General features: G+C 39.6%; 1 protein-coding gene across 2 annotated transcripts in view; it reads left to right on the top strand.

The window, feature by feature from the left end:
* The window catches only part of LOC127875160 (ribosome biogenesis protein NOP53-like), a 46,871-nt gene that overhangs the window by 22,550 nt on the left and 3,162 nt on the right, over positions 1-21,159 (top strand). For both annotated transcript variants that reach the window (XM_052420017.1, XM_052420018.1), the window contains exons 8-11: positions 11,709-11,819; positions 12,678-12,839; positions 19,357-19,412; positions 20,953-21,072. In XM_052420017.1, the coding sequence (XP_052275977.1) occupies positions 11,709-11,819; positions 12,678-12,839; positions 19,357-19,412; positions 20,953-21,072 (449 nt within the window). The remainder of the gene's footprint in view (positions 1-11,708; positions 11,820-12,677; positions 12,840-19,356; positions 19,413-20,952; positions 21,073-21,159) is intronic.

Genomic DNA, 21,159 nt, shown 5'->3' with positions numbered 1-21,159 from the left:
CAATAAATTCTTTTATTTAATGTAATTGTTTTATTTAATTGTTCACACTAATTTTGGCACTCTTTGTTGCAGCATTTATATCCCGGTGTATAATTGCACCTTTGTTATCACAAACCGATTATCTCGTTATGATCGGATACTGTCCAGACAATTACAAAGAAAACATGGTGTCATAAACCCAGGGACCTACACTTGGACCCCTGCATAAACCACATGTTGCAGACGAGTGTCTGGTCAGTAAACATAAGTCACGATACCTCTATGTCATCTCTTGGCATATTGAGCAATCATTTAATATAAAGAAGTGAAACTCCAGCTGCTGGAGCAGTATTGAATTTTCATTAAAAACAATTCTTAAAAAATAATAAAAACACAATACCGCCACCAGCCTCTGAAGGCTGAAAATATAACAACATCGAAGAAATGTACGGGGATACACGCTACTGCATCCACGCAGCACACATCAAACTGTTGTAAGCCACATTTTAAAGCTAAAAATACTGATAAGTTAATTTTTTAATGAAATATTTTAACATTTAAAAAAAAATGAAGACATTTGTCGGAAATGTATTAACTGGACCGAGTGTATATATTTATTAGCCAGTAAAACTTAATAATACATTGTTTAAAAACTATACATTTAACTATTGTGCAATTTTACTCCTATGCAATTAAGGTATTTAACGGGTACCGGCAAAAGTTAACTCCGCTATTATGTGTAAAGATTGTACATTACTGCAGGGTCCGAAACACGATCATGAACATAAGCAGTCACAAAAGGGGCCGTTAGATAAATTAAATATATGCATTTATCATAAAATGCTATCTTTTTATCACTCCTTATTACTAATAGAGATTTCAATATACATGCAAAGACAGTTACATTTGCGTAATTAATATGCAGGGTTTTTCCGTTTGTATGGTAAATTGAATTTATATTCATTCAATGTAAACGAAACGTAAATTCATTCAATGTAAAAGAAAATTACCCCAATATTTAAAAATAGTACTGTATTCCGCTTTTTAGGGCTTTTTTTATAATTGATTAAATGCACCTCTGACTCTATTGATCGCTGATGAAATAAAACACTATCCACACCACTTAAAATTATAATACAATTAAAATATGTTTTATTAGGGTTTAAATATAATTTATTCAAGTCTTATTATCAGAAAGAATACGGCTAATTTATTGTTTTGTTTTGTGGAATTGTCAGTATTAAGTCTTCCGATCACGTTTACTCTATGCTAATAACTACTTCGTATTTTTATGAAGAGGAAATTTTATTTGTGAATATACATTTATTTGGTACTAAATATGCTATATTTGCACTTTTTTTTAAGAGTTTTAATGTTTATTTCGTTTTTATTATCAATTTATTGACTAAACAAAAGCCCTTTATACATGTTTTACGTTACTGTAACCAGTGTTTTTGCCAACCAGTCAGTGCGCATGCGCGGAAAATCCCGAATGTAAACAATAACAATTAACTCGTCTATACGATTTTACGTTATCCACATCTCTCTCTATATTGCGGAGGATACCGACGATAGTCGATGTATCCCGATTGTAAACGCCTGTTTTTACACACGCCCAAGATGGCGGCAAGCAGACGAGAAATTTGCGATGCGCGGCGAAAATGATAAATAACATTCAAATTAACCACGGATATCAAATGGTTATTACGGAATAATTTAATGCGTGTGTCAATTAACGCAAAATATAACGTTTGAGATAAAAACAACAAATATTTATTACAAATCTTCACAGTGAATGTGCATCACGGAAATCAGTGTTGGGAAATTTGAGTTAGTCCACCGTTACTCACAAAGTTAATGCATTTAAGATGAGTATCGTTCGAAAATGGAAAGAGACAAACATGATATGATTTATATGTTAGTGGATCTGTGTAAAATCAGATTCATATGCATATTCTGCTTTATTATGTTTGTCACGCTTTACAGTTTACTGAAATAGCATTGAAGTGCAAGATGTTGAAAGGTAAAGAAATGAAATAAATTATTTTAACTCCATATAATACATCATTAACATAGCAAGACCACTAAAGCGTTTTTTTTATAAATATGTGTTAATGTTTTCACCATATGATATTTAATTTAAAAGAATACTGAATTAAATTTTTACTGTTAAAGAGGTTATGTCATGATTAAATGGTATATTTAAGAATCTATATAGATTATTGCAAGTTCAATATGAATGTGGAAGGATATTAACTTAACATTGTCTTCATTGTAAGAACACATTAAATTAGTACTTTATAATATAAAAAAGCTGTCAAACATACTTTAATAATTTTAATTCTGTTCTTATAATCATATTTATAATGTTTCCCAATTTCATGGTTTATCGCGCTATTTTTCCCAATTTCATGGTTTATCGCGCTAATTTTCCCAATCCAAAAGGCACAGGCTGTAAGAAAAAAAAGCAAAAAAAATCACTGGTAGCCCACGTCCCTCATACCAGCAATAGAGATACCTCACCCTGGAGTGTCATATAACCCAGGATTCGAGGAATATCAGGTATATAGCCCACGTCCCTAGTACCAGCTGTAGAAATAACCCACCCTTGAGCCTCATATAACCCAGGATACGAGGAATATCAGGTATGTAGCCCACAACCCTGGTACCAGCTGTAGAGATACTCCACCCTGGAGCCTCATATAACCCAGGATACGAGGAGTATCAGGTACAAAGCCCACGTCCCTACTACCAGCTGTAGAGATACTCCACCCTGGAGCCTCATATAACCCAGGATACCAGGAATATGAGGTATGTAGCCCACGTCCCTAGTATCAGCTGTAGAGATACCCCACCCTGGAGCCTCATATATTCCAGGATACGAGGAGTATCAGGTATGTAGCCCACGTCCCTCGTACCAGCAGTAGAGATACCCCACCCTGGAGCCTCATATAACCCAGCATACGAGGATAATCAGGTATGTAGCCCACATCCCTCGTACCAGCAGTAGGGATACCCCACCCTGGAGTGTCATATAACCCAGGATACGAGGAATATCAGGTATGTAGCCTACGTCCCTAGTACCAGCTGTAGACATACCCCACCCTTGAGCCTCATATAATCCAGGATACGAGGAATATCAGGTATTTAGCCCACAACCCTGGTACCAGCTGTAGAGATACATATAACCTGGAGCCTCATATAACCCAGGATACGAGGAGTATCAGGTACGTAGCCCACGTCCCTAGTACCAGCTGTAGAGATACTCCACCCTGGAGCCTCATATAACCCAGGATACGAGGAATATGAGGTATGTAGCCCACGTCCCTAGTATCAGCTGTAGAGATACCCCACCCTGGAGCCTCATATAACCCAGGATACGAGGAGTATCAGGTATGTAGCCCACGTCCCTCGTACCAGCAGTGAAATACCCCACCCTGGAGCCTCATATAACCCAGGATACGAGGAATATCGGGTATGTAGCCCACATCCCTCGTACCAGCAGTAGAGATACCTCACCCTGGAGTGTCATATAACCCAGGATACGAGGAATATCAGGTATGTAGCCCACGTCCCTAGTACCAGCTGTAGAAATACCCCACCCTTGAGCCTCATATAACCCAGGATACGAGGAATATCAGGTATGTAGCCCACAACCCTGGTACCAGCTGTAGAGATACTCCACCTTGGAGCCTCATATAACCCAGGATACGAGGAGTATCAGGTACGTAGCCCACGTCCCTAGTACCAGCTGTAGAGATACTCCACCCTGGAGCCTCATATAACCCAGGATACGAGGAATATGAGGTATGTAGCCCACGTCCCTAGTACCAGCTGTAGAGATACCCCACCCTGGAGCCTCATATAACCCAGGATACGAGGAGAATCAGGTATGTAGCCCACGTCCCTCGTACCAGCAGTGAAATACCCCACCCTGGAGCCTCATATAACCCAGGATACGAGCAATATCAGGTAAGTAGCCCACATCCCTAGTACCAGCTGTAGAAATACCCCACCCTTGAGCCTCATATAACCCAGGATACGAGGAATATCAGGTATGTAGCCCACAACCCTGGTACCAGCTGTAGAGATACTCCACCCTGGAGCCTCATATAACCCAGGATACGAGGAGTATCAGGTACGTAGCCCACGTCCCTAGTACCAGCTGTAGAGATACTCCACCCTGGAGCCTCATATAACCCAGGATACGAGGAGTATCAGGTATGAAGCCCACGTCCCTAGTACCAGCACAGGGGTTCCACTGGCCCAAAAAAAGTTGTCGCCACTTTTTCGCGGCGTGAATACTGTCGGTTATTCCACCTTATTAATAAGAACAATCATTTCAAGAAACCTTACTACATTAATGTCATTGACTATATTATCACTTTAAAAAGTATGTTATTTCATAAAAAAAACAATAAGTACCTTCATAAGTCATACCTTCATAAGTCTTAATAAGCTTTATTTGTATATAAATAACATTTTTTTCAACTTGATAAACAACACAGATAACCAAAATAATATAATAATGTTAACATCAATGTATTAAACAGTATGCTGCATAAATGTTTCGAAATTAATTATTTAAACATAAAATCACACCAATGTTCATCATTTGAAAGGGAATCAGAAAATAAAGCATCTCACTTCAAAGTGTTTAACAGTTATATTTGATCATTTGGACATGATATACATCAGCTTCTGTTGTTAACAAGTTTTCTGTTAGTGGTGGATGATTTCCAGGTTCAATTAAATGACTGTTGTTCACGCCTTTTTCCTGACAGAAAGGCCCAGATAATTGCCACCATCCATTCTAGTTACCTGAAATAACATAAAACATATTTTTACAAACTATCAACATCAAACCAACACATAAATGTCCCTATCTTTAAATGTCCGAATTTAACATATCCGAAATATAGTACATCAAGTGAATGTTTTATATTTAAGTCAGAAATTGTTGTTATCTTAATCAATTTATATCCTTCCCAGAACATTACAATAATGAATCTATTAAACAGAAATGCTCACAAATACCTGTTGAAAAAAGTTTTTATTTGTTGATGTGGAGAAATTAAATGCTTTTGCCAGCCCCATGGTTTTGATTTTCACAAAGAAATAGCGGCCCTAATAATCATTATAATCATTGATCGTCGTGACAGTTTGTCCCCGTGTTACTTAACTTATTGCTCAATATCATAAAGGAGCCGTTAATCCGATAATAACCCCCATAAAACTTGACAATAGCAGTAAAAACACCGTTTGTAACACTTACACGCTTCGGTGATTTCTAATGCACTCTGCACTGTAGGTCGCTTACATCGTCGTAAATCAATATTTACAACTGACAGATGCTGGCCGCTAATGCTCGGTCGCGTGCTTTCGACTCGCAGTACATTTTCGGATAGGATTTTACCGATTTTTTGAAATTCGCCACTTTTAAAAAATTGGAGCCACATTTAAAAATTTGGCGCCAATGGCGATCGACAGCGGAACCCCTGCAGCAGTAGAGATACCCCACCCTGGAGCCTCATATAACCCAGAATACGAGGAATATCAGGTATGTAGCCCATGTCCCTCATACCAGCAGTAGAGATACCCCACCCTGGAGCCATATATAACCCAGAATACGAGGAATATCAGGTATGTAGCCCATGTCCCTCATACCAGCAGTAGAAATACCCCACCCTGGAGTCTCATATAACCCAGGATACGAGGAATATCAGGTATGTAGCCCACAACCCTGGTACCAGCTGTAGAGAAACTCCACCCTGGAGCCTCATATAACCCAGGATACGAGGAATATGAGGTATGTAGCCCACGTCCCTAGTATCAGCTGTAGAGATACCCCACCCTGGAGCCTCATATAACCCAGGATACGAGGAGTATCAGGTATGTAGCCCACGTCCCTCGTACCAGCAGTGAAATACCCCACCCTGGAGCCTCATATAACCCAGGATACGAGGAATATCAGGTATGTAGCCCACATCCCTCGTACCAGCAGTAGAGATACCTCACCCTGGAGTGTCATATAACCCAGGATACGAGGAATATCAGGTATGTAGCCCACGTCCCTAGTACCAGCTGTAGAAATACCCCACCCTTGAGCCTCATATAACCCAGGATACGAGGAATATCAGGTATGTAGCCCACAACCCTGGTACCAGCTGTAGAGATACTCCACCTTGGAGCCTCATATAACCCAGGATACGAGGAGTATCAGGTACGTAGCCCACGTCCCTAGTACCAGCTGTAGAGATACTCCACCCTGGAGCCTCATATAACCCAGGATACGAGGAATATGAGGTATGTAGCCCACGTCCCTAGTACCAGCTGTAGAGATACCCCACCCTGGAGCCTCATATAACCCAGGATACGAGGAGAATCAGGTATGTAGCCCACGTCCCTCGTTCCAGCAGTGAAATACCCCACCCTGGAGCCTCATATAACCCAGGATACGAGGAATATCAGGTATGTAGCCCACATCCCTAGTACCAGCTGTAGAAATACCCCACCCTTGAGCCTCATATAACCCAGGATACGAGGAATATCAGGTATGTAGCCCACAACCCTGGTACCAGCTGTAGAGATACTCCACCCTGGAGCCTCATATAACCCAGGATACGAGGAGTATCAGGTACGTAGCCCACGTCCCTAGTACCAGCTGTAGAGATACTCCACCCTGGAGCCTCATATAACCCAGGATACGAGGAGTATCAGGTATGAAGCCCACGTCCCTAGTACCAGCAGTAGAGATACCCCACCCTGGAGCCTCATATAACCCAGAATACGAGGAATATCAGGTATGTAGCCCATGTCCCTCATACCAGCAGTAGAGATACCCCACCCTGGAGCCATATATAACCCAGAATACGAGGAATATCAGGTATGTAGCCCATGTCCCTCATACCAGCAGTAGAAATACCCCACCCTGGAGTCTCATATAACCCAGGATACGAGGAATATCAGGTATGTAGCCCACAACCCTGGTACCAGCTGTAGAGATACTCCACCCTGGAGCCTCATATAACCCAGGATACGAGGAGTATCAGGTATGTAGCCCATGCCCTAGTACCAGCTGTAGAGATACTCCACCCTGGAGTCTCATATAACCCAGAATACGAGGAATATCAGGTATGTAGCCCACAACCCTGGTACCAGCAGTAGAGATACCCCACCCTGGAGTGTCAAATAACCCAGGATACGAGGAGTATCAGGTATGAAGCCCACATCCTTTGTACCAGCAGTAGAGATACCTCACCCTGGAGTCTCATATAACCCAGCATACGAGGAATATCAGGTATGTAGCCCACGTTTCTCGTACCAGCAGTAGAGATACCCAACCCTGGAGCCATATATAACCCAGGATACGAGGAATATCAGGTATGTAGCCCACGTTTCTCGTACCAGCAGTAGAGATACCCAACCCTGGAGCCTCATATAACCCAGGATACGATGAGTATCAGGTACGTAGCCCACGTTTCTCGTACCAGCAGTAGAGATACCCAACCCTGGAGCCATATATAACCCAGGATACGAGGAATATCAGGTATGTAGCCCACGTACCTCGTACCAGCAGTAGAGATACCTCACCCTGGAGTGTCATATAACCCAGGATACGAGGAATATCAGGTATGTAGCCCACGTCCTTAGTACCAGCTGTAGAAATACCCCACCCTTGAGCCTCATATAACCCAGGATACGAGGAATATCAGGTATGTAGCCCACAACCCTGGTACCAGCTGTAGAGATACTCCACCCTGGAGCCTCATATAACCCAGGATACAAGGAGTATCAGGTACGTAGCCCACGTCCCTAGTACCAGCTGTAGAGATACTCCACCCTGGAGCCTCATATAACCCAGGATACGAGGAATATGAGGTATGTAGCCCACTTCCCCAGTACCAGCTGTAGAGAAACCCCACATTGGAGCCTCATATAACCCAGGATACGAGGAGTATCAGGTATGAAGCCCACGTCCCTAGTAACAGCAGTAGAGATACCCCACCCTGGAGCCTCATATAACCCAGGATACGAGGAGTATCAGGTATGTAGCCCACGTCCCTCATACCAGCAGTAGAGATACCCCACCCTGGAGTGTCATATAACCCAGGATACGAGGAAAATCAGGTATGTAGCCCACGTCCCTAGTACCAGCTGTAGAAATACACCACCCTGGAGCCTCATATAACCCAGGATACGAGGAATATCAGGTATGTAGCCCACAACTCTAGTACCAGCTGTAGAGATACCCCACCCTGGTGCCTCATATAACCCAGGATACGAGGCATATCAGGTATGTAGCCCACAACCCTGGTACCAGCTGTAGAGATACTCCACCCTGGAGCCTCATATAACCCAGGATACAATGAGTATCAGGTATGTAGCCCACGTCCCTAGTACCAGCTGTAGAGAAACTCCACCCTGGAGCCTCATATAACCCAGGATACGAGGAGTATCAGGTACGTAGCCCACGTCCCTAGTACCAGCTGTAGAGATACCCCACCCTGGATTGTCATATAACCCAGGAAACGAGGAGTATCAGGTACGTAGCTCACGTCCCTCGTACCAGCAGTAGAGATACCCCACCCTGGAGCCTCATATAACCCAGGATAAGAGGAGTATCAGGTATGTAGCCCACGTCCCTAGTACCAGCAGTAGAGATACCCCACCCTGGAGCCTCATATAGTAACCCAGGATACAAAGAAAATCAGGTATGAAGCCCACGTCCCTAGTACCAGCTGTAGAGATACCCCACCCTGGAGCCTCATATAACCCAGGATATGAGGAGTATCAGGTATGTAGCCCACGTCCCTCGTACCAGCAGTAGAGATACCCCACCCTGGAGCCTCATATAATCCAGGATACGAGGAATATCAGGTATGTAGCCCACGTCCCTAGTACCAGCTGTAGAGATACCCCACCCTGGAGTGTCATATTACCCAGGATACGAGGAGTATCAGGTATGTAGCCAACGTCCCTAGTACCAGCAGTAGAGATACACCACCCTGGAGTGCCATATAACCCAGGATACGAGGAATATCAGGTATGTAGCCCACGTCCCTGGTACCAGCAGTAGAGATACCCCACCCTGGAGCCTCATATAACCCAGGATACGGGGAATATCAGGTATGTAGCCCACATCCCTCGTACCAGCAGTAGAGATACCCCACCCTGGAGCGTCATATAACCCAGGATACGAGGAATATCAGGTATGTAGCCCACGTCCCTCGTACCAGCAGTAGAGGTACCCCACCCTGGAGCGTCATATAACCCAGGATACGAGGAATATCAGGTATGTAGCCCACGTCCCTCGTACCAGCAGTAGAGATACCCCACCCTGGAGCATCATATAACCCAGGATATGAGGAATAACAGGCTTGCTGACAGTTAGGCTTATCTTTCTTTTTTATGCCCCCAGATCGAAAGATCAGGGGCATATTGTTTTTGGCCTGTCTGTCTGTCTGTCATTCATTCATTCATTGTGTGTGTCCCAAAACTTTAACCTTGGTTATAGTTTTGCAATAACTTTTGCATTATTGAAGATGGCAACTTGATATTTGGAATGCATGTGTATCTCATGGAGCTGCACATTGGTGAAAGGTCAATGTCATCCTTCAAGGTCAAAGGTCAAATATATGATTTCAAAGCGGCGCAATAGGGGGCATTGTGTTTCTGACAAACACATCTCTTGTTTCATTTCTTGTAGGCATGTTTCTAATGTTTAGTCCATAACTCATAATTAAAGGGGGTTGTTGTTCACATTTTTACAATTTTGTCATGTTTTTTTTTCCGTTTGCAAAACTTTATTTTCTTTGAATAATATTAGATGCATACATACTACCATGTCATTCACAGCATATTTCATTTATAGCTACTTGATGGGTACATAAATATAGTTGTAAACATACATTCATGTACAATTCATGAAGGTTTGTATTTGAAAAAAAATACAAAAAATAACTTATACAACTTTATTAAGTTTTAGTTGAAAGCATGTATATCTTCTATGCATACAATATTGCACACTCAAAAGGAGAATAGTAAGTGCTGAATTGCAGTGTGTACAACACACTGCTCATGCAGACCTTACAAACTACTGGTGTTATAAACAACATTTGTATTATGTGTTATGAGGAATAATGTAGTTATAGGAGATTTTTTGGCCTAGGTAGGGTGGCATATAGCAGTTGAACTGTCTGTCAGTCTATCCGTCCGTCCGAAAACTTTAACATTGCCCAGATGTTTAAGATAGAAACTTCATATTTGGCATGTATGTGTATCTCATGGAGCTGCACATTTTGACTGGTGAAAGGTCAAGGTCATCCTTCAAGGTCAAAGGTCAGATATATAGCTTCAAAGTGGCGCAGTAGGGGGCATTGTGTTTCTGACAAACACATCTCTTGTCTGTAAATATATTATCAAGGGACCAGTCTTTATTCAGCAATTGCTTTTATAATTTTATGTATTATTCTAACGCTTGTTCCATACTATTAAAAAGTCCATTAGTATGGAAAGTGTTTGTAATTGTTATCTGTATCAACTTAAAAGGTTAGGTTGGGTACAACATCTTTGCATCAAATTAATCTTTATTCTTAGTTTGAATTATACTGTTTGACATTCAAAATGAGGAAGTGTTACATATATGTAGTGTTAGCGCGAAAATGTAGGTCATTAAGGTAGTGCAGACTAGTTACGAAAAGGGTCTTGTATAAAGTCAGAAAGTATGTCTATACATTGAAACATGGCATTTGCTATGGTTGTTACCAAAAAGGTCACCTAACTTGCCCTTGAGTAGTGGTTTTGCTTATTATTGTGTAAGGGGTGTTATTAATTTAGCCATGAAAATCTCAGATAAGCTTGTCAGTCCTCCGACAAGTCCAGTAAAACTGTATATGGTCTTATGAAAATTATCAGAAAGTTGGCCCTTTTTAATGGTGAAAAATTCTAGTGATGTAACTTTTAGTTTATGACTGGCTGTTAAAACAGGGCCAGCTAGCTTATAATGCTAAAAAGGCGGCACAGAAAGTGTATCAGACATGAGGAATAATAATATGAACCATTATAACGTTGGGAAAGCTAACATGGGAGGTGTATCAGAAATGAGGGAAAATACTATGAATAATTACAATGCTAGAAAAGGCAGCACGGAAAATGTTTCAGACATGAACCCTTGGTTGAAGCTAAACAATTATGAAGTAGGTAGAGCACTGGACTAAAACTCCATTTTCTAACAAGGTTATATGTCTTGAATGGTCCTGATATGATTACTGCAGCCATTCGCTTCCTATTCTGATTCAAGTAAGGTTGTTGTCTCTTACTGGCATTCGTATGTGCACAAAGGTGAACCAGCCTACGTAGGAAGGGCTCATAGGTAAACCAGCTAACACAGGAAAAGTGCTAGCAGGTTCATATGACTGAAATACTGTTGAACATAGCCAAATAATCCAAATAAACTAACAAACAATAACTGGCCATTAAATTTGGGGAGTTCTGGCCAGATATGATACACAGTGTCCAGACTCAGCAATTGAAAAAGGTCTTATTTTGGGGCCATCGAGAGCTCATTATTTGTGTGGGAAATCCAGTTTATGAGAGACGGGTGTCTTTCATTTTAAGTACCTGAAAATAAATTAAAATATTAGAAACTCAGTTTATCATGTCAATAACCACCAGAAATATTAATGAAATTAAAACATGTCTCAAATGTTAAAATATTTCTTTGTCAGGATTTGTTAAAGAAAGCACATATCACAGAAGAGAAAAAGCTTCAAGAGGAAGAGAGAATAAAACGTGCGCTGGACTCTAAATTCCCGTCTGCTGCAGATGCACCAACAGAGGTGGGTGTTGACAGTAAACCCTATACTACTCGGATACACACTTTGACGTTTTTGTAGCTTCGTAAAAAATCAAAATAAATTTCTAAAGATTCCACTTTTTAAAAGCCTTCATTTCCAACTATGAGATACTGATGAGCATCAATCAGAATAAATCCTGAACAGACTGAGTTACTTGTAGGCTATTCTGGTTTATACTGGTTGCATATAGGTATTTCCACATTGCTCCTAAGCTAGAAAGTGTTTAACTGTGGTGTGAATCTGAACTTATAGTTCTGTGGAGTCATTTATTTTTGTTGACATGAAATTTCTTTGATTTCTAAAATCTGGCCTTTTTGTTTGATCTTAAATTTTTTTATTTTTTTTTTTTAATCTGATATAACATTTTCGACTTGGCAGTTTGTTGGCCATGTCAATTCATTGCTGAAAGTGAAAGAACCCACAAAAAAAGTGTCTGATGAATAATACCGGTATTGGTTTCACAGTAGGACATAAAGGGACAAAGAGAAAATAAAATGTCAATAGTAATACTTAAAATTATGAAACTATCATTAAATAAATATTTTTTTCTTGTTAATTGATTTTCATTAAATAGTTCAGAGTTTAGGCAATATGAATAATCTACCACTGGATATTCAAATATTTTTCAAAGTTAACACATTAAAAGCTTGGCTTGAAGTTCCAATGGATTTAAGTTTTTTGTCACTTCTTTTTCTCATTTAAGGATAGTCTCTCCTCAACGAAAATCCAGTCCAAGCACAAATTGCAGTCCCAGATTAGCCTTTGCAAACTGTACAAGCTAATATGGGACGACACTTTACAGCCCCAGTTTCCCAGCTTCTACTATGCTCTTCCCCATAGGCCACTAATCTGTTGGAAATGTCGGCGGGGCTGTTTGACGAGGACAGTGACAATGACACTGCGCCTGGCGACCTGGAGAAACTCTCAGTCAACCCTCCCGTCCGGCGCGAGAACAAAAAAGATGAACGCAGGAGAAAAAAGGAGAAAGCTAGGAAGGAAAAGGTACGGAAATTATGGAGTGTTATTCTGTTTTTTAGCTCACCTGAGCACAAAGTGCTCGTGGTGAGCTATTGTGATCGCCTTTTGTCCGTCGTGCGTCGTGCGAAAGTCATCAACATTTGCCTTGTGAACACTCTAGAGGCCACATTTATTTTCCAATCTTCATGAAACTTGGTCAGAACATTTGTCCCAATGATACCTGGACCGAGTTCGAAACTGGGTCATGCTGGGTCAAAAACTAGGTCACTAGGTCAAAAAAAGAAAAACCTTGTGAACACTGTAGAAGTCACATTTGATGCCCAATCGTCATGTAACTTTGTCAAAATGTTTGTCTTAATGATATGTTGGTTGAGTTCAAAAATGGTTTCGGTCCATCGAAAAACATGGCCGCCAGGGGGCGGGGCAGTATTCCTTATACAGTGGACTCTCGTTATCTCGACATCAGATATCTTGATTTTCTCGATATGTCAAAGTAAGCTCAATGTCCCAACTTTTTTGCTTTTTAGCTCATCTATTTTTTGAAAAATAATTATGAGCTATTGTCATCACCTTGGCGTCTGCGTTGGCGTTGGCGTCTGCGTTGGCGTTGGCATCGGCGTCCGGTTAAGTTTTGCGTTTAGGTCCACTTTTCTCAGAAAGTATCAATGCTATTGCATTCAAACTTGGTACACTTACTTACTATCATGAGGGGACTGGGCAGGCAAAGTTAGATAACTCCTGCTTGCATTTTGACAGAATTATGTGCCCTTTTTATACTTAGAAAATTGAAAATTTTGGTTAAGTTTTGCTTTTAGGACTACTTTTCTCAGAAAGTATCAATGCTATTGCATTCAAACTTGGTACACCTACTTACTATCATGAGGGGACTGGGCAGGCAAAGTTAGATAACTCTGTCATGCATTTTGACAGAATTATGTGCCCTTTTTATACTTAGAAAATTGAAATTTTTTGTTAAGTTTTGTGTTTAGGTCCATTTTATTCCTTAAGCATCAAAGCTATTGCTTTCATACTTGCAACACTTACTAACTATCATAAGGGGACTGTGCAGGCAAAGTAATGTTACTCTGACTGGCATTTTGACAGAATTATGTGCCCTTTTTATACTTAGAAAATTGAAAATTTGGTTAAGTTTTGTGTTTAGGTCCACTTTATTCCTACAGTATCAAAGCTATTGCTTTCATACTTGCAACACTTATTAACTATCATAAGGGGACTGTGCAGGAAAAGTTATGTAACTCTGACTGGCATTTGGACGGAATTATGGGCCCTTTATACTTAGAAAATTGAAAATTTGGTTAAGTTTTGTGTTTTGGTCCACTTTACCCCTAAAGTATCATAGATATTGCTTTCATACTTGGAACACTCGCAAACTATCATAAGGGTACAGTAAAAGGACAAGTTGCATAACTCTGGTTTTCATTTTTACGGAATTATGGCCCTTTTTTGACTTAGTAACTTTGAATATATGGTTAAATTTTGTGTTTCGATCCACTTTACTTCTTAAGTATCAAGGCTATTGCTTTCAAACTTCAAATACTTTAATGATATCATGAGGTTACTGTACCTGGCAAGTTGAATTTTACCTTGACCTTTGAATGACCTTGACTCTCAAGGTCAAATTATTAAATTTTGCTAAAATTGCCATAACTTCTTTATTTATGATTAGATTTGATTGATACTTTGACAAAACTACTCTTACCTGACATACCACAATAGACTGCACCCAAACCATCCCGTGTGCCCTCCCCCCCCCCCCTCCCCCCCTAATTTTTTTTTTTTTTTTTAAGATCATCTCAAATGACCACCACACCCTCACACTATACCCCCCCACCCCACCCCCAATTTTTTTTTTTTGAAACGGTTAAAAAACACAAATTTATTTTTATGTTTGAAATACCGTTTCAACCATCACACCCAAGAATCCCTCCCACACCCCCCCCCCTCCCCCCACCCCCTCTAAATTTTTTTTTTAAATTTTTTTTTTTAAGATCATCTCACAAATTACCACCACACCCTCACACTATACCCCCCACCCACCCCACCCCCCCAATTTTTTATTTTTTTGAAACGGTTAAAAAACACAAATATTTATTTTTTATTATTTTATGTTTGAAATAACGTCCAACCATCGCACCCAAGAAACCCCCCCCCCCACTCCCCCCCACCCCCCCCCCCCCGAATTTTTTTTTCCGTTTTTTTTTCGCATTTTTGGAAGATAATGTAATAAATTCCACACCCCCACACTATACACCCCTCTTCACTCCACCCCTCCCTCCTTTGTGATTGAAAATGAGAGTCCCTTCACCTTTAAAAAGAAAAGAGATGAGTGGTCTGCACCCGCAAGGCGGTGCTCTTGTTTATCTTTATTAATAAACATCGCATATCTCGATTTTCGTTATGTCGAATAATTCGATATCTCGATATAAAAAGTTGTCCCGAGTCCCGATTTTACATGTATTTACTGTGGTTTATCTCGAAGTGCGAATAACTGTCCCAGTGTCTGGAAAGGTGAGAAAATTTGTCTTTGATACTTCAACGTCCCGCTTCGCCCGGCTGCTCCTGATACTGTGCAGTAGGCAATTGATCCGTTAATTGCATCAATCACCACACGTGTGTAATGTCGTTTGCCATTAACACTTGAGTAAGGCCTGTCACTTTATAACCTGTGGGTTTATTTTATCCTGTACTAATAATTGGTTGAACTTTGCATTTTAAACTACAAAATGTACATGTTCAGTTCAGTATTCCGGAACGTGATTTACGCATGTTCAGATGAAAAACCCCTGTCTTGATCGGACGTCAATTGCATCATAACTTTAAATAGCAACATTACCGGATTTTTACTCGACAGTTTAGAAAATGATAACTGCATGTGTTCATGCAATTCAGTAACACTTAAAATGTCATTTTAAGCATTTAAATAGCAAATTTAGTCGTTCCTCGTAAAAACGCGTATATATAGGGTAGTAGAGAGTATTATGCCACACGGTGACGACTTTAGCTAGACCACTTAGTAGGTATATAGATGTTAAAATCAAGGTAAAATTTCGTCTCATTTTTTGGTTATCTTGAACTCTCGTTATCTCGATATTTTTTCTTGTTTCCGCCGACTTCGAGATAACGAGAGTCGACTGTATGGCTATAGAGAAACCTTGTGACCACTCTAGAAGTCACAATTTTTGTCCAATCATCATGAAACTTGGTCAAAACATTGGTTTCATTGATATCTCGGACAAGTTCCAAAATGGTACAGATGGGTGAAAAAACATGGCTGCCAGGGGGCGGGGCAGTTTTCTCTATATCGATTTTAAAGATTTCTCAGACAAGTTCGAAAATGGTCATGATCGGTGAAAAAAACATTGCCGGGGCAGTTTTCTTAATATGAATATAGTGTAAACATGTGAACAGTCTAGATGACACCTTTTTTGCCCAATCTTCATGAAATTTGGTCAGCACATTTGTTTCCTGGATATGACGGTTGAGTTCGAAAAATGGTTCGAAACGGTAAAAAAACATTGCCGTCAGGGGGGGGGTCTTTCTCCTTATATTTTTATAGTAAAAAAAGCTTGTGAACACTCTAGAAGTCACATTTTTTTGGCCAATCATCATGAAACTTGGTCAAAACATTGGTTTTATTGATATGTTGGATGAGTTTGAAAATGGTTTTGATCAGTGGAAAAACATGGCCGCCAGGGAATGGGGCAGTTTTCTCTGTATGTACGTAAGAAGCATTTTCTTTATATATATATATTCAAAAAAAATCTGGGTATTAAAAACATGGCCGCCAGGGTGGGTGGGGTAATTTTTATGCCCCCCTTCGAAGAAGAGGGAGTATATTGCTTTGCTCATGTCGGTCGGTCTGTCGGTCGGTCTGTCGGTCCGTCCACCAGGTGGTTGTCAGATGATAACTCAAGAACGCTTGGGCCTAGTCTATATAGGCCTATTGTGAATACTTTGGAACACCTTATTTTGATGCCCCGTCCGTCTTTCCGTCACACTTTGCATTTAGGTTTCGAAAAATGCTCATAACTTCTATGTCCCTTGAGATATAACCTTCATATTTGGTATGCATGTGTATATGGACAAGGCCTTTCCATACGCACGCAAATTTTTACCCCTGTGACCTTGACCTTGAACTTAGGGTCCGCGTTTGGGTTTCGAAATCTGCGTTTAGGTTTCGTAAAATGCTCATAACTTCTATGTCCCTTGAGATAAAACCTTCATATTTGGTATGCATAAGTATATGGACAAGGCCTTTCCATACGCTTAAAATTGTTTAGCATTTTCTTTATATATATATATTCAAAAAAAATCTGGGTATTAAAAACATGGCCGCCAGGGTGGGTGGGGTAATTCTTATGCCCCCCTTCGAAGAAGAGGGAGTATATTGCTTTGCTCATGTCGGTCGGTCTGTCGGTCGGTCGGTCGGTCGGTCTGTCGGTCCGTCCACCAGGTGGTTGTCAGATGATAACTCAAGAACGCTTGGGCCTAGTCTATATAGGCCTATTGTGAATACTTTGGAACACCTTATTTTGATGCCCCGTCAGTCTTTCCGTCACACTTTGCATTTAGGTTTCGAAAAATGCTCATAACTTCTATGTCCCTTGAGATATAACCTTCAAATTTGGTATGCATGTGTACATGGACAAGGCCTTTCCATACGCACGCAAATTTTTACCCCTGTGACCTTGACCTTGAACTTAGGGTCTGCGTTTAGGTTTCGAAATCTGCGTTTAGGTTTCGTAAAATGCTCATAACTTTTATGTCCCTTGAGATAAAACCTTCATATTTGGTATGCATAAGTATATGGACAAGGCCTTTCCATACGCACAAAATTGTTTACCCCTGTGACCTTGACCTTGAACTTAGGGTCCGCGTTTAGGTTTCGAAATCTGCATTTAGGTTTAGAAAAATGCTCATAACTTCTATGTCCCTTGAGATATAACCTTCATATTTGGTATGCATGTGTATATGGACCAGGCCTTTCCATACGCACAATTTTTTTTACCCCTGTGACCTTGACCTTGAACTTAGAGTCCGCGTTTAGGTTTCGAAATCTGTGTTTAGGTTTCGAAAAATGCTCATAACTTCTATGTCCCTTGAGATATAACCTTCATATTTGGTATGCATGTGTATATGGACAAAGCCTTTCCATACGCACACACATTTTTACCCTTGTGACCTTGACCTTGAACTTAGGGTCAGTGTTTAGGTTTCGAAATCTGCGTTTAGGTTTCGAAAAATGCTCATAACTTCTATGTCCCTTGAGATACAACCTTTATATTTGGTATGCATGTGTATATGGACGAGGCCTTTCCATATGCACAAAAATGTTTAACCCTGTGAACTTGACCTTGAACTTAGGGTCCGTGTTAAGGTTTTGAAATCTGCGTTTAGGTTTCGAAAAAAGCTCATAACTTCTATCAAGTGTTTATAGGGGGCATAAGTCATCCTATGGTGACAGCTCTTGTTAAAGTCAGTCTTCTCATACCAATAATTTGAAATATATTCTGAAGAGTTTTAATCTTTGTTTCTTTCCATCTTAGTCTCTCATTTGAGCGACCCAGGGCCCTTTGGGGCCTCTTGTTGATTGTCCACTACCGGTGAAACCGGAGGGGACTTATGGTTTGCGTCAGTCAGTCAGTCACTCTGTCTGTCACACTTTTCTGGATCCTGCGATAACTTTAAAAGTTCTTCATATTTTTTCATGAAACTTGAAACATGGTTGGATGGCAATATGCAGATTATGCACGTCATTTCATTTTGTTCCTACGTCGAAAATTCTGGTTGCTATGGTAACAAATACTTAAAAAAAATAAAAATTCAGACAATGGTGGAGTTTCACCGGTAGGGGACCATATTGCTTGACAATAGTCTTGTTGTTTATGTCTGTTTGTTTTGTGTTCATGTTAATTTTATTACGTAAATAATTTTAATTTGAATTTTATGCAAATTTACTACAAATTATTTTTTAGTTTAAAGAAATGATTTTCTGTTTGATGATGTCAATAATTGATATATAATTTTTTGTCAATTATTCATGTATGCATCAATTATGTATTAACAATATAATGGTAAAATAAAGTTTTAACTTTAGTCATTATGTATGAAAATTGAATACAGATAAGATAAACTATAGAAGTTATTTCTTTGTACATAAACATTTAATATACGGTACTTCTTAATCTGCTTGCTCATTAGTGTATGACAATTTCAGTGTGTTCAAATAATCATGATTAATAATTATAATTAATTCAAATTATAATAAATAATTATAATATGTGGTAGAATGGTCATAATGGATTATTATAATTTATGAAAGTTATAATACATAATTATAATACTGTTTATTTTCCAAAGGTAGATAAATTATAGATTTCCTAAACTTTATTTAGCTTTAAATCTGTCTTATTAATATTAAAATAACAGTGATAAAATGAAATTTGTAAGCTTCAACAAGTGTGTTTGAATGTTACAAATGACTACGCTAAATTTACTCATATATTATTGGTTATGACAGTTAGAGGCTGCAAAGAGGCAAAAAGAGAAGAGAATAAAAGATAACAACTTCAACAGGTAAATAGAATCAAAACTGGAAACGCTTCGTCAGTGTCATCAACTGTCATCAATATGTTTACTTATCGTGTGAATTCTCATTTAATGCAGTCTCATGCACATGCATGTAAGGACTTTTGACCTTGAAACAATAACTTATCTAACTAAATTTCTAGAGTCACTGACTTTACTGGCCAATGGACAGATTATAACATCGTCAACCATTTAATTTTCTAGTATTTGTTACTATATTTTACTGCTTTAATCTCAGGACATGGTCTTTTAATGCCCCCGAAAGAGGGCATATAGTGATTGCACTGTCTGTCTGTCTGTCAGTCTGTCCGTCTGTCTGTCTGTCCGTCTGTCTGTCTTTCCGTCACACTTTTGCGTTTAGGTTTCGAAAAATGCTCATCGCTTCAGATGTAGCCTTCATATTTGGTATGCATGTGTATATGGACATGGCCTTTCCATATGCACAACAATTTTGACCCCTTTTACCTTGACCTTGAACTAAGGGTCCGTGTTAAGGTTTCGAAAAAGCGTTTTTTGGGGGCATATGTCTTCAGATGGAGTCAGCTCTTGTTTTTATATTGTTTATTGGATACTTTGACAATGATATTTTTGTTAATTTTCAATAGAAAGGTCACATAGTTGAGTATAATTTCAGTTTGACAATCATGTAAAGAGTTGTGCTTTGGTGTTATGCATGTCTCTGTTACATGACAGATCAAAGCCATGACTCTTGATTACAGCAGACATGTTAAAGCTATGTTCCTTGTTTACGTCTATCTGGCAGGTTAGAGTAATGTTTCTATTAATGCCATGTCTCTCTGTTTCATTTATTTAACAGATAAATGTCATGACTTCATTACATCTATGTGACAGATTAATACAATGTCTGTAACACCTGACAGATTTTAGTCATGTCTCTATGTTACATCTATCTGACAGATTAAAGCCCTGTTTTCTTTGTTATATCTATCCAACAGATTAATGCCACATATCTGATACATCTGACATATAAACACAACGTCTGCTACATCCGATAGATTAATGCCATGTCTCTGCTACATCTTACAGATTAACATAATGTCTTTTCTACATCTGACAGATTAATACCATGACACTGTTACATCTGACAGATTAATACCATGTCTCTGCAACATCTGATAGATTAATACTATGTTTCTATGTTACATCTGACATATTACCGTAATTCAATGTATCTGCTATGTCTGAGAGATTAACACCATGTCTCTGTTAAATCTGACAAAAAGATTTATACCATGAACCTTTTTTTAGGAAAACTGGGCTTAATGCATTAACATTTTACATTGAGTGTCATCCCAGATTAGCCTGTACAGACTGCACTTTCTGCTTTAAATAAGTTTTTGTTAAGAAGAGACATGCTTTGAACACACAAAAATGATAAAGTGGAAAGTGTCATCCCTGATTAGCCTGTGCAGACTGCAAAGGCTAATCAGGGACAACACTTTACGCACATGGCAAAAGCCCAGTTTTTCCAGAACGCAGCTTTCCATCTCAATGTTACATGTTACAGATTAAGGTCCATTAAGAGGGAGATCAAGGCGGAGGAGGCTGAGAGTGAAGTGAAAGCCAAGAAGCGTGCAGAACAGAGGGCTCAGGAGGCATTCAAAACAAAACGCCTCTCAAAAAATAAGTATCCTTTTCTATCAATTGAGATGGTTGGGATTTAGAGGCAAGCGCAAACAAAAATAAGGGTGGCTTTGTTGAATGTGGGGCATTT

The sequence above is a fragment of the Dreissena polymorpha genome, chromosome 3, assembly GCF_020536995.1.
Source record: "Dreissena polymorpha isolate Duluth1 chromosome 3, UMN_Dpol_1.0, whole genome shotgun sequence".
NCBI classification, from domain to species: Eukaryota; Metazoa; Mollusca; class Bivalvia; order Myida; family Dreissenidae; genus Dreissena; species Dreissena polymorpha.
The sequence above is the reverse complement of the archived record's forward strand: the minus strand, read 5'-3'. Positions and strand labels throughout refer to the sequence as shown.